Consider the following 15,419-nt stretch of genomic DNA (forward strand, 5'->3'; position numbering starts at 1 on the left):
CAGTAAAATACTTAAATTTAAATCTACGGTAAGTTACCGGCAACCCAGCTGCAATTTCTACTGATTTTTTTACAGTGTGGGTGTGGTTTCAGCGTCGATAGCAGAAATGCCCCTAGTGTTTGAGAGCAGAGTATGCAGCTTATTTTTCCCAGATTGTCATAACTTATTTTGCTTACTTGGCAGGTTTTTATCCTTTAAATTTGGCTGGGTGATTAAAGCAACACCAAATTTTTTTTTTTTTACTTTAAAATAACGTTTCCAAAAAAGTTTCAGTCGTTCATCCACTCGAAACGGGGTGAACGGCACTTTCACATTCGCTTTGCAGCCCTCTATCGGCCAGAACCGCACTAAAGAAGTTTCCAACCGTCGGCTCGCGGTCCTGTTGTTCGGGTGAAAACTACAAAAACGTGCTTTACGGCAGTGGAGCATCCTGCAGGCTGTGGGTGGAGCATACTCGGCAGGTACATATCAAAGAAAGATAGCGTTCATGCAGCTTTTCAATTGTCATCATGGCGGAGCCTGCAAAAAAAAGGAAGGGTTTCATTTCGGAGGAGACGAAGAAAAGAAAACAGGAGCACGATAGAGAAAGAGCTCGAACTAGAGTGAACATCGGGCGGGCTTATACTCGTTGGCGAGAGCTGAAGGAGGCTAGGAGTTGCAAAAACTGATGTTGACCTGGCTTTGCTGCTGCAAGACTTGTGAGTAATACCGGTTTACAGATACTAAACATGCCGACTTGATCTCTTTTTTTGTACAATGCATTGTAAAATTATTTACGACAGTGGTAATGGAGAATTCCGCTTCCAACCTGTAGGGGGAGCAAAGAGCAAAAACTCTTTAGTGTTGCTTTAATAACACACTTTTGCTGTGGTGTGACAAAGTCAGAACACACATTTAAAGGGAAATTATCATGAAAATCTGACTTTTCCATGATTTAAGTGCTATAATTGGGTTCCAAGTGCTTCTATCAACCTCGAAAATGTGATGAAGATGAACCCAATAACTTAGTTTTGGTAAACCATTCTCTGCAAGCATGTGAAAAAATAGGTCATTGAAATTTGGTTCCTCTTGTGTTGTCAGAAGGGGATCTTATTATAATAATACCGCCCTTAATCGGCAGTATCCAACAATTAAGTGCAGAGATTAGCTCATTTGCATTTTAAGGGACACACCCAAAACGGCACATTTTTGCTCACACCTACAAAGTGACAATTTTATATAAACTATCTATATGGTATTTTGAACTAAAACATCACATATGTACTCTGGGGACCACACCAAGTTTTATTTTTACGTCTTAAAAGTCTTGTGAAATGTCCCCTTTAATATCATTTACACAGATTTTAACATTCAGGAAAATAACAAATGTTAATAGTCTTAAATATAAGCTTAATTTTTAATTATTTTTATTAACTTTAACATCCGCCTCATACATCATCACACTTTCACCACACCTTTAAATATTTTTAGTAAAGACAAGTGCTTGACAAGAACAGTCATGTTGTAATTAATCATCACCCAATCTGTATATGCAGAAATGTAATGAAATGTTATTGTCCGAACAGATAAGCTGCGTCTGAAATCGCCTACTTCCATACTATGTAGTACGCGAAAATAAATATGAGAGTCGAGTTTTTCACAGTATTCGAAAAACAATAACCAAAAAGTGCCCAGATAACCTCGTACCTTCGATTGCATTTTTAAGTACGCATTCGACAAAGCTTTACAAAAAACTGAAATTTACGAACCAGGCGGCTATTTGAGTGTTCTAGGTACCATAAAATGTATTTTACAGTTGTTAAACAAAGCATACGTATGGTCGCGGTTGTTATGATTACATCGTAGGTCAAAGGACATACAGGTCACGTGACAATGAACACAGGACGGATACATTATGACTGTTGTAATGATAAACACAGTACTCGATTTCAGACGCAGCAATAATGATTTAGCACTTCCTCATTCTCTGGAACATCAGGTGACCGCTTTAAAGCCAAAGCACAACCTCCCAAAATCACGAAATCTGTTTCAGTCAGCTTCCTGGACGCCACCAGGTGATTGGCTGTGAGTGATTGATTGACAGCTATAGGGTGACTCCGGTCAGAGCGGGTTCCCACCAGATTGACCTGATTCGTTGGAGTCACCGACACAGTAAGAGCGGAAGTGCACTGTGATTGGTTAAGATTGATCACATGGTGCTGGGACCAGTAAGCTGTCAGAAAAGAACAATTCCTGTTTCTATCAGAACCAATGAGAGGAGAGAATGAAATGTGAATAAAAAAAGAATTCATTTTGATAACAGACAAAAGCGTGATTTTTAATTGATTGAGTTTTTTTTACACCTTCAAACTTTCAGAGTTCTAGAGGACATTTAATCTATCTGCAGATGCTTAAGGTTTGATGTGAGGTTTATATTGTAAGTAGCCTACATCCACACTGCTTTTACTCATTAGACAGTTAAACACTATATTAGAGCTGTTTGTTAGTTGTCTACATCTATATTTGTGTTGCAAGTGTTTCATATTGGACAGATTTAGTGAGACTGAAAGGTCTTGGCAAGGTCATCCATCACGCTCATAAACTTCTGATCTTCCTGCTGTGAACTGTGCGTCCAGGCCAAAGGAAGGTGAGATGACACCATCCGTCGATCTGAAGCAGAAAAAATCATACAAAGACATAAGGATACAGTCATTAGCTGCGTTTCCGTTACCAAAATTGAAACCGCAAAGTCCCTAACCCCAATGCCACAGGGGTCAAGGCAAATCGTACAAAAATGTACGCATATGGTCATACAATTTACTATGAATTAGCCACCTCGTAAAATACATACAAATTGCCATGAGATAACGTTGGAAACACATCAATTTTGCAAAAACTCCCATATATCGCAAAAAAGTTTTACGCTCGGGTGAGGTGGTTTTAAAGGCGAAAATTCGAAAAAGGAACATATCGCAAATTTCCAATGAAAACGCAAATGGCCTTCTCACATATACACGGTCATGTTAGTGATCATTCTTTAAATACAGCGCTGTATGTTTGGTTGGAGGACAAGACAGAAAAGGTGTGTTCGACTTCATGCGTCTGACAAGCACATGACATCAAAATACCGCAAAAGCGATTCGGGAGTCGACTGCTGTATATGCTTTCGCGATGCTCTTGCGGTATTTGATATCATCCGCATGCACGGTGCTGCATAAAGTCAAATACACTCATCGCAAGGGTGCGATTTGCTGGGGGGATTATCCCCGCTCTGGTTTTTACACTGACAATTTGCACAATTTGCAAAAACTTTTTTAAGTGAAACTAACTGCGTTTTTAAATTACAACTTACCAACTAAAATCAAATAAAATCTACTTAATAATGCATGAAAAACATTTGTTAAATAATTAAGTAAATGTCACTTAATTATTTTTATTAAAATAGAATTTAGATTTATTTTAATCGTTTAGGTAAAGTCTATTACTTTTTTAATATTGAAGCATTGCTGTCCTAAAAAAATTAAATAAATCTTATTTACTCTTAATGTTATAAACGGCATTATAACACAAAATTCATGACTAACTATACAATAAAATGTTTTGAACAGGGATCATGTAAGGAAACAACTGAACGGTGACCTCACAAAATTCAGTTCTTATTCTATGAAAAAGCTTAAAAGAATAAAAATATTCTGACGCAAAGGATTGTGGGTATTCCTTACAACAAATAAATTTAAATTCATTTTACTTGTATGTTTTAGTTGAATGGATTTTATAAGCTTAAGTTAAATTAACTCAGATGTTTTATTTGAATGTACGGAGCCCCTAAGAGGACATAGAGAGAAAATTAAATAAAGTTTAGTTTTTGCGTGCGCACGTGAAACTATTGCATTTAGTTTCGCGTGCACATGTAAATCTTTGGTGTTTGCACGTGAAAATTTCGCTTTAGATTCACATGTGCACGCCACAGATTCACGTGAGCACGCGAAACTAAACTTTAAAAAATAATTCTGCACATGAAGAGCACATGAAACAAAAATTTAGATTTTTTTACTCCAATGTCACCTTAGGACAGGGGTGGGGAAGTTTGTTTTTTTAGTGTATATCCTTGCCTCTGATAAATCATTTTTAATATAAATTAATTTTTATAATAATACTAATACTAATTTATCCCCTCCCATAATTAATGGTCATCAAACGGCCATATAAATAGCCTAAAATAAATATAATTTAATACAAGTAAAAACACTGCCACGCAATACTGCAAACAAGAGAGTATTACTGTCAGCGCTACCGCTGGTGTGACAATAAGTGACAGCACATCTATGTCGTGATCCTTTATTAATCCATGCCCATATTTTCCAAATGTCGCCAAGCACCAATAGTCTATTTCAGCGCGAAAACAGCCAAAAAATAAATGAAAAGGATTCCAACAGCACCAGACGTATAACTCGTCGCCTTTAGGGTCCTTGTTAGAGCGTCCGACTCTCATGTCGGACCAGAGAGGCTTTTAAAAATGTGTCGGCCTATAAAAATATGTGGTCCCGTTTGGTTTGCTGTGCGCAGGGTCAGAGGTGTGTGCCTGGGCCGTGTCTGGTACTAAAGCTCCACCCGCTACAGCTGCATTGGAGAACTGCCAACACATTTTCTCCCTTTCTTAATCTCTCTCTCTTTTCTCCTTTCATCTCCTTCTGCTCATCTCTCCTCCTCCTCTCAGTGTCTTTCTTTCACTTTCATTGTCATGCTCTCATCTGTCCATTCTTCATTTAATCCCTCTCATTTTCTCTCTGTTCTGTTTTTCACCCTGCTTTTCTCTCTCCCATGGGCATCTTTTATCGGTTCTTTGTCTCGTGAAAGACTTACTTCCTTCATTTCGAAACGCAGATGGGTGATAAAGATGAAAAGAAAGATGCAGGCTCTGTTTCAAAACCCAGTGAACTGCAACTTGGGTGTCATTGTCCAGAATGTGAGTAACACATTTGTGCTGCATTTTGACACAAATTTAAGGCAGAATCGAGAGGGCAATCCCAAAATGCATATAAATACATTCAGTGCCAAAAACATGTTGTTAAAATAGTCCAGTCTAATTAAGGCTTTTTTCGTGCATCGCTACCTATGTAGGGGGTTTTAAGTCACACTTGAGGTACCTCACCAGGTTTTGTATCACAGCCATTGTGTGTGTGCTTGTGTGTTTGCTCACCCTGATAAAAACGCCCGCTGGGATTCTTGACAGCCGCTTCGGATACAGCGAGCCACACGACCGTGTCGGCCCCTTGCTCTGGTGTCCTCAAACGCTCCTTCATTGAGCTGTGGAAGTCAGGCATTGCGTTCGCAATAGCTACAGGGAGAGATATAACAAGTATACAGATATACAAGATTAACAATCAGGTTTACTGAGCTGTTGTGCATTGTTGCATACACATAATCTCTACAAGTCTATAAATATTTCTGTAAACTGCTTTTGTTGTAAAAAACATACAAATACAAATTTATGTAAATAATGATTTTATGTAATATATGTGTGTGATTACTTGGCGTGTCAACCCAGCCTGGGTGCATCACAGAGAAATGTATGTTGGGATGAGCTTTTGCAAACTGCTCTGTCATCACAACCTGCTGCCTCTGAAAAAGTGCAAACATATAACATGCAGAATATCACTAAAACTACAAACAGAGACTAAAATCACTTAAATAAATTCACTGAACTACAAAGACATTTCAGTCTAAAGTTCACTTGTAGTACACTTAAACTAAACTATCTTGCCGAACTCTCATAAAGGTTCATAAATGATTAATGTTTTATCAGAATCTAGTAACGCCAGAAGGTTTGTGTGAGAGTTTAAGGATGGGCAGGGGTTATGAAATCATCTTTAAGTATAAAGACGTTATAAAGTCCCTTTTTTAGATTTAAACATATACAGTTGTATCTACACTGTTGTCAAATCCATCACTGTAAAAAATCTTTGCTGCCTTAAAATTAAATCAACGTTAAACACCGGTTTACAAGTCATGTCAACTTACTATTATTTATCTTGACTATAGTTTACTATAGTTAAGTATCCACCTTATTTCGAACGCGGAAGTAAGTGACATATTTCCTTTTTCTGTGGGAGACTTTCGTTTCAATATCCAGCCGATAGAAAACAGTGTCGTGGGAGCACGCATAAAACTTATTTAAACAGTTATGGTAAATATTTACTACACATGACATGTATAACCTGGTGTGAGATAAATAATAGTAAGTTAAAATTACTTGTAAATCGGAGTTTCAACAAAAAGTTTAAGGCAGCAAATAATTTTTTATAACGTCTTTTTAACCTTTCCATTTTTAATATTAAAGCATACTACACTATTTACTACAGTTTATCAATTTTCTACACTGTAAAAACAAATGCAGCATAAAGTTAAAACAACTTTAAAAATTAAATCTACTATTTTAGTTTTTAAAGTTATATGTTTTTGGCCATTTTTGCCTTTATTTGACAGTGATTAAGGAGGACATGAAAGTACAGGGTATGGGATCGGCAAATGACCACGAGCCGGGAATCGAACTCGGGTCGCCGAAAGTGCGAAAGCACAACATGTCGCTGCCCACTACACCATCGGCTCCAACCTATTTTAGGTTTTTACTTCTGATATAGTTGATATAACTTATAAAAACAAGTTGAAATTGTTTAACTTAATTTGTTAAGTAAATGTAACATAAAATATATGTTGATTTGACAAAAATGCTGCATTTTTTACAGTGTATACACTGTAAAAAAAATCTGTAGAAATTGCAGCTGGGTTGCCGGTAATTTACCGTAGATTTAAATTTGTGTTATTTACTGGCAACATTTTGTTCAAAGTTAAATGAACATTTAACATTTACAAGTCTTTGTCTTTACAGAGTAAAACTAAAAAAACAGCATCAAGCAAAACATTCTGGGAAACAAAATCTGAAGCAAAAAACAGAAAAAGGTTGATGATGATTTCTGGTTCCCAGAATGCTTTGCATGAGGCTGTTATAGTATAGTTTTATTCTGTAAAGACAAATACTTGTTAATATTTAAAATTTATTTAACTTTGAACAAACTCTTGCCAGTAAATAACATAAATGTAAATCTACGGTAAATTACCGGCAACCCAGCTGCAATAACATTGTAGTTTCTACGGATTTTTTTTACAGTGTAGTTAATACTACAGAATAATATAGTAAAGATATAATTCCTACACTCCAAAAAACAAACGGTGCTAAATAGCACTAAAACTGGTTCTTGGCTCGTAATCATAGGGGAACCATTTTTTGTGCTATATAGCACCTATGAAGAACCATACGTGGGTCATATAGCACCACATATGGTCCTAAATAGCACAATATGGTTCTACACAGGTGCTTCATCGGTGCTATATGTCACTTAAAATGGTTCCTCTATGATTACAAGCCAAGAACCACTTTTAGTGCTATTTAGCACCGTTTGTTTATAGAGTGTACACTACAATTTACTGTAGTTTACTATAGTAAAATATCCACCTTATTTCGAACGTGGAAGTAAGTGATGTGACGCATTTCCTTTTTCTGTGAGAGACTTCTGTTTCAATATCCAGCCGATAGAAAACAGTGTCGTGGGAGCACGCATAAATCTTATTTAAACAGTTATGGTAAATATTTTCTACACCTGCCATGAATAACCCGGTGTGAGGATGAAATTAAGAACTGGCTGATACATCATATGAAGATATATTCAATTATTTAATGTTGTTGCTCGGGGTTGACGGGTCTTTAATGCGCAACTATAAAAACACATACCAGTATCTGTACAGTGGGAAAGTAAGTCAAGTGTTTGTACCTAAACAGACCAAGAATTTGTGTTTGTAACATTGTTCATGCGTATGTTTAAAGTGTCCCACTGTTGTGTGTTGTTTTTTACGTCAATGTTTAATTGACTGTAATAATGTTTGAGTTATGTGACAAGTACAACCTGCAATAAAAATGAATTACATTTATTTAGTTATATTTTAGTTTTGTGTTAAATATGCATATGTTATATTTTATTACATAGTGCATTAGAGGGAGACATGACCTTTTGCTGTTTAATTTAAAACATAGCAAAAATACTTTATTATTATTTTTACTTTATTAGCAGTTTATGTCATCTACATAAACATTCTGTACTGTTTTTGTAAAACATTTTTGTACTAATTTCAACAATTATTGTATTTATTGTTTACTGGCAGTGTCTTTAAAAGGTTTTACTGGATGGATGTGTGGATACAGATCATGGGTGCACATGCACCACATACACATTTGACTCTTGTGCGTATATTATGGTTAAACTAATGTTTCGTAGAGATGTGTTTGTACCAGCTTAATGGCAACCCGTAACTGCAAAAAATATGTATTTCATAATAAACATTAACTAGTTAGTCAAAATGGCACACCTGTGTCCTTCGTAATGTGACTACCATTAGCTTTAGTGGCTCACCGGAGGTCTTACACAAAGGAGCTCAAAGATGGCGGCGCACACATTTATGTCAAAAATAAGGTGGATACTTAAATATTTTTTACATGGATATATAGTTCAAAAGGTTTCTCTGTGTGTGTACAAATCCTGACTTTTATAATGTGTGTGTGTCTACCTTGTTTTGTGCGTACACCATAGTGCCTTCATATCGCCCCCTCTCAGACTGCAGGTTTCCTGTCCGCAATTTTTGCACCAGCATCCCACCTGATGAGACTGTTATCTGAGAGAGAGAGAGAGAGAGAGCGAGAGATAAAGATGACCTGTATGATCCCTCTTTTCTCGCTCTCTGTTTGTCTGTGTGTTTGGTTTACTCACGACTCTGGGGTCAGGACTTTTCTCCAGCAGAGGAACGAGGCTCTTGATGAGGATGTAGACGGCTGTGCAACCGCACACATCAAGCCGATATGACAATGAGGTTTGTGGAGAATACAAAACACGCAGTTAATATAATAGGACTGTCTGTAGATGATATTGAGCTGTTTGTGTGTGTGTGTTAACTCACCCAGGGAGTTGCTGGCGAAGCTTTTCTCCAAACCTTCACCATTAACTTCCCTCTTGGTCATCATGCAGCCAGCGTTATTGATCTGTCTCATTCAAATCAATAGATTAGATGAGAAACTAACCGACACTCAGTCATTATTCATAAATAATATAGTTCATCAACACATAATATATGTAAGCATTTAGGAGAGAGATGTGAGGCGTCACCAGAACATTGAGGGTTTTGTACTTCTTCTTAAAAGACTCAGCAAACTCCCAAACCTTCTTGGTTTCAGACAGATCCAAAATATGCACATAGATTTCCTGAAACAAAGACCACAGATGCCATAATTTTCAACCTACAGATGTTTAATTTTTTTAAATCTTAATTTTCCTAATATTAAGTTTTTTGATTTCTTTGACTTTTAGGGCCTGAGCGCCATGTGAGTTTTATTATTATTATTATTTTCATTTTTTATCACAAACTGTGAGGAGAAGTCATAACCAAGCATTTCACTAGACAACATATGGCAAAAAAAAAAAAAATTCTCTGGCCAAAAATATGTTTTAAATATATGCTAAATATATTTTTGAAAAAGAAAAAAAACACCTCTGGACAAAATATGTTTTAAATATATGCTAAATATATACATTTTTAAAAAGACTCTGCCCAAAATATGTTTTAAATATATGCTATATATATATATATATATATATATATATATATATATATATATATATATATATATATATATAAAAATACTGCCCAAAAAATGTTTTAAATATGCTAAATATATTTTAAAAAATAAGACTGCCCAAAATATGTTTTAAATATATGCTAAATGTATAAAAAAAAACTCTGGCCAAAATATGTTTTAAATATATGCTAAATATATTTTTGAAAAAAAAATCTGCCCAAAATATGTTTTAAATATTATGCTAAATATATTTTTGAAAAAAAAACTTTGGCCAAAATATGTTTTAAATATATGCTAAATATATTTTTGAAAAAAAAAATCTGCCCAAAATATGTTTTAAATATTATGCTAAATATATTTTTGAAAAAAAACTTTGGCCAAAATATGTTTTAAATATATGCTAAATATATTTTTGAAAAAAAAAAATCTGCCCAAAATATGTTTTAAATATTATGCTAAATATATTTTTGAAAAAAAAACTTTGGCCAAAATATGTTTTAAATATATGCTAAATATATTTTTGAAAAAAAAACTCTGCCCAAAATATGTTTTAAATATTATGCTAAATATATTTTTGAAAAAAAAAAACTCTGGCCAAAATATGTTTTAAATATATGCTAAGTATATTTTTTAATTTGAAAATGTTATATATATGAAGGTTAAAACTAAAGATATTTAAAAATGTATTTTAAGGGCAAGCAAATACATTTCAAAATTTACTATCCATATGGCAAGAATTGTATTCTTGATCCATATATATTTTAAATAAATGCTAAATACAACATAATTTATAAAGTATATATTTTTAAATTGTAAATATTTTTAATTTACACCCTTTGAAACCTGCTTTACATGTTTGTAACATAAACATAATTTTTTTCTTCCAATGCGACTTGAATATATTTCCTTGCTTTAAAATTTATTTTTAAAACATACAAAAAGTTGCCATAAAATATTTTGCCATTTGGCATTTCAGCAAATATTTTGAAAAAAAAAAAAAAAAAAAAAAAATTATATATATATTACAACATGGGTTGAGTTCATCCCTTTTTGATCCAATACAGGGTTGAACATAACCCAGCATTGTTTAGGGTGAAGGTTTTGTACACACATTTTAAATGTATACCATGTACTGCAATGCATTGTACGTCACAACAAAAATGCACACATACTTTATTTCCAGAATCTTTGACGATCTCAGCTCGGGCTTCTTCTGCCTTGTCTTTATTTCTACAGACCATGTGGACCGTACCACCTTGAAATAAAGAGAGTGTCAACCGGTTACATTCATTCATGTATGTACACTAAATGGCCAAAAGTATGCATATAATGTGCTTGATACAGCATTTGCCCTTCCTTTAGTGCTACAACAGTGCTTATCTAGTAAGGAAAGTTTTTCATTAGATGTTGTAGTAGGGATTTGCTTCCAATGAGACACAAAAGCATCAATGAAGTTGGGCATTGATGTTGTGTACAGCCAACGTTCCTATCCCAGAGGTATTCAATGGAGTTTAGGTCTGTAGCTGGCTGCTAGAAACCCCTTAAGTGAAGAAATCTCTTGGTGACAGTATACAATTACAAAATGTTTCCTTGACTTGAGAAGTTTCCTGCAGCCGAGTCGTGGGCTTTGTGTAGAAAACCATTTCTTTAAGAGCTTTATTAAGGATGCTTCAAGAGATCATATCTTCTACCAAAATCTCTCTGGAGAGATACTTGATATTATACTCGGCCCTGTAGTGTTCACCACCTGTAATCATTTAAAACCTGTGGGGAAATTTCAATATGCTATCTGCAGGGTTTGCTGTTGTCACCTTTCTTTGCGATGGCCATGGCAGTCGCTTTACCGATGCCACTGTTTGCTCCAGTGATCATGAAGGATCGGCCAGCCATCGACGTCTCCAGGTCTTTCTCCACAAAGTTTTTAGAAGCAGACACGAATCCCCCCCTGGAACGCAGAGGTTTCATTAATTTTGATACGTGACAGGGTTTCGCAATTATCTGTGGCAGCTTTGAACCCGGTGACATCTGTTTAGATCTCAAACACACTGCCCCATTACTTCAACTCACTAATTAGCTCACATACTGGCATGCATTCATCTAAAACTTTTTAATATCACGCTCGGTCAAGGTGGAAAATCAAAATCATAGTTTTAATGTGAAATTACAGCCAAAGTGCCTTAAAGCAGCGAGTTAAAGCAGCAGGGAACAAAATTATAGATGCAAATGGAGAAGAAACTTTTAAATGGAGCAAATGTTTCCTGTATCTTTTATTGATGAGATCAAAGGCTGTGCATTCAGTTAAATGCATCTGTCTATGAAAGCCAAAATAGGTGTTGACTTTAACAGTTTGTGTGACTTTCAGTTATTTGCTAATGAGAGCATGAAATCATTTAGAAATCAAAACTGTCCCATTCGGCTTTATAATTTGTACCTTGTGTTTGGCCTATGCAGTTAAATATTTTGTTTTATACTGTGATTTTTGTCCAGTATATATTACAGTGTCTGGGTCCTGAAGTAAAACCAGTTAAGAATCGCTGTCTTGAAGTCTGGCCTTGCGTCATCGCTTAGCTAATGAGCGCCAGCCATCAGTGGGCCCTCTGATACTGGTGCTCCCGGTATCAGCGGCCCTTGTGCTATTGACCCGAACTCAAAGACCGGCATTGTCCGCGTGTGCCAGGCCGGTAGCCACCGGGGCGGAGAGATGATGAGGCACAAAGAGGTGCTGGGGGCAACAAGATTTTCTCGGTAAATGCATGCACTGTTACGGGTGATGTGTGAGCTATTATGGAGCATGAGGGCGTAAACCAGGGTGACACTGAATTGAAGGAAAACAAGAAAGGTATAAGTCTTTAAATGAAAAGTCTTTAACCATACTGATATCTCAGATGTAAATATTTGGTGGTTTAAATACAAAGTCTCTATTAAAGTTTTTTACCCAAAGTCTTAAACCACTGATATCTCAGATTTAAATATTTGGTGGTTTAAATACCCATGCAAAGTCTCTATTAAAGTTTTAAATATTTTTTAAATTATTTTCCAAGTGCAAATTTTAGAAATGTTACGTCCATAACAGAGAAATGTGATGTCCATAATGCTCTTTCTTCTTCATAAATGAGCATACAAAAAATAAAAATAAATGTTCTTTGGAGAGCTGTCCCTTCTCCATTTATTGGGTATTATTGCTTTCTTGTTTGGTTTGTGTGATTTTAATTCACATAATTTCTACAAAGTATTTTGTCTTTCAAAAACGTGTCCTTTTTTGTCACGTCTATAGCGCATGCATGTTCCTCTATATTGGAAACACTTTATTGGTAATAAATGCATGCTCTGAGAAATTATATTACAAGTTTTAAAATGTCACGTCTATAACGTTGGAATTGCCCACATAAATAACACATTCTGTGTTTTTGAAGTATGCATGCATTACTGTATACTGTCTAAAAAAACAAACATGTATGTGTTAGAACAGTTATCCTTAAACTTTTTCGGCATGCGGCCCCCCCTTGTATTCGGTGCATCCCTATGTGCCCCCCCCAAAGAAAATTGACATAAAACCTTCCAAAACTTGATATTTGAATTAAACTAAAATATTAAATTATGTAATTAAATAATGTAGTGCTGTTGGTTAAAGGCTTATTTTTCTGAGATTTAATTACACAGAATTAATGATAAATTATTTTTTTCATAAAATGTCATAAAACCTCCATGGTACCATCTCAGAGCCTCCCAGGAGGCCACCGTTCCCAATTTGAGAACCACTGTATTAGACAAATAAGCTGATAAATTTATTTTATACAGTAATAGCCCATCACTACATCATGTACTTTAATACAACATTTAAAAGATCTTTCAAGCTGGGATATCTATGATGAACATCCAAACATTTTAATAAATTACAATGAAATTTAAGATCAGAACCATAGAGATTATGCAGAAGCTTAACCTAAAAATCGTCCTATTCTATTCTATTCTATTCTATTCTATTCTATTCTATTCTATTCTATTCTATTCTATGTCTATTCTATTCTATTCTATTCTATTCTATTCTATTCTAATCTATGTCTATTCTATTCTATTCTATTCTATTCTATTCTATTCTATTCTATTACATCACAATATATTACATCACATTATATTAGTAAGTGGACTTTAACAAAAAGCAGCATGAAGTTAAAACAACTTGGTTTTGCAAGTCAATTCAACTTAGTATTTTAAGTTTTGACGTGTAATAAGTTGACATAACTAAGAAAAATAAGTAAAAAATTGTTTAACTTAATTTGTTTAGGTAAAGTAACAAATATATGTGTTGATTTGACAAAAATGCTGCTTTTTTACACTGTGGTTGCTCTCTATGCAACAGGTGGTCAAGATAGTCATTTCTATTATACAGTTAAGCATATATTGTAAAAAAAAATCGTAGCATTTTTGTCAAATCAAAACATATTTACCTGAAAAATAAGTTACACAATTTCAACTTAAACTTTCAATTTATAAGTTATATCAACTTTTTTAAGCCAAAACATAAATTAGTATGTTGAATTGACTCGCAAAACCATAACTTCGTATGTAATAGTATTTGTTAATAAGGTGCAGTGTTATTCTGGAGATATTTTCAGATGCAATCTCTTACTTGGTGAATTCGTTGAGTCCTTTGAGAAACCATGCTGAGTTCCGGTACAGAGACATCCTCACACCCCGAACCGACGCTCAGGTCACCCGTTGTGCTCGTGGATGCTCGCCGGTGCTTTTAACCATCACTGGGGTCACATGAGTGCCCCACCACGCCACTCACCGAGGGGTGACACACACAGTGCCATCTACCGGTGATGAGAGAAATAACACAACTACTGCTGGGTTCATGTGAGGAATAGTTTTTATCTTTCACAGTGTGTTTGATATATGAGAATATCTCTGAGATCTTTATAGATACAACTATTTTAACCCTTAATCACCATTTTGCTAAAATAATGACGTAATAAGAATAATTTTCTAAAATGTCACGGGCCAACAGGTGGGCATAAGGTGTTAAGTGCATCATATAAACCTGAAATAATCTTGACAAACTATGTATTGTTTGAAAGCTCTAAAAATGTAGTTTTTATATTTTAAGGCCATTTGAGAATATAAATTGATTATATATTGACAGTCATTTGGTTAAAAGTCACTGACCCCATATATAAATACAGTTTGAATGATTATATATATTTCTAACACTAATATTCTATAAATGTGATCTTGACTAACTAGTTATATATTGTTTGAAAACTCTAAGAACGTAGTTTTGTTATTTCAAGGCCATTTATTGATAGAAGTTGTATAGTAACAGTCAGTTTGCTAAATGTCACTAAACCCGGAGAAATACATATTAATTATTATATATTCATAATTCTAATATCATTTAAAATAAATCTATAAATCTTCAAAAATCTTGACAACCTATATATCATTGGAAAGCTTTGTAAAATTAGAGTTTATATTTCAAAACCTTTTTGCATTAATAATAATGCAATAACAGTAATTAATTAATTTGTGACAAGATTATGCAGCAAACTGTTGACACCTAGTGGCTGTTGTTGGTAAAATCACTAAAAGTGTTACAGAAACCTAATTTTTGTGATTTTAAGTGTTTAAGCTAAAATAAGTTAATGACAAACATGCTTTAAAGCGTTTTTATTACCTTAAATAGCATATCCCGATATTTCCTTTCATGCAGATTGTATGATAATAATAGCCTTATATATGATGAATTCATTTTTAA

At 34.5% G+C, this 15,419-nt stretch overlaps 2 protein-coding genes across 3 annotated transcripts in view; one reads left to right on the forward strand and one right to left on the reverse strand.

Moving 5' to 3' along the window:
* Positions 1 to 15,419, forward strand: part of serpine2 (serpin peptidase inhibitor, clade E (nexin, plasminogen activator inhibitor type 1), member 2) — an 87,486-nt gene that overhangs the window by 32,066 nt on the left and 40,001 nt on the right. The window lies entirely within an intron of this gene.
* dhrs12la (dehydrogenase/reductase 12-like a) lies at positions 2,027 to 14,414 on the reverse strand. 2 transcript variants are annotated; one of them, XM_065280459.1, is made up of 10 exons: positions 14,292 to 14,414; positions 11,473 to 11,606; positions 10,834 to 10,916; positions 9,192 to 9,287; positions 8,986 to 9,067; positions 8,799 to 8,860; positions 8,599 to 8,703; positions 5,511 to 5,601; positions 5,180 to 5,317; positions 2,027 to 2,649 (listed from the first exon to the last, which is right to left on the reverse strand). In XM_065280459.1, the coding sequence occupies exons 1-10, from the start codon at positions 14,345 to 14,347 to the stop codon at positions 2,534 to 2,536; spliced, it is 963 nt and encodes a 320-aa protein (XP_065136531.1). In that variant the 5' UTR covers positions 14,348 to 14,414; the 3' UTR covers positions 2,027 to 2,533. The 2 variants fall into 2 exon arrangements, with proteins under 2 accessions (XP_065136531.1, XP_065136532.1); XM_065280460.1 differs by lacking the exon at positions 11,473 to 11,606 and having other exon boundaries at positions 14,292 to 14,387.

This window comes from Paramisgurnus dabryanus, chromosome 8 (genome assembly GCF_030506205.2).
Source record: "Paramisgurnus dabryanus chromosome 8, PD_genome_1.1, whole genome shotgun sequence".
Lineage (NCBI taxonomy): Eukaryota > Metazoa > Chordata > Actinopteri > Cypriniformes > Cobitidae > Paramisgurnus > Paramisgurnus dabryanus.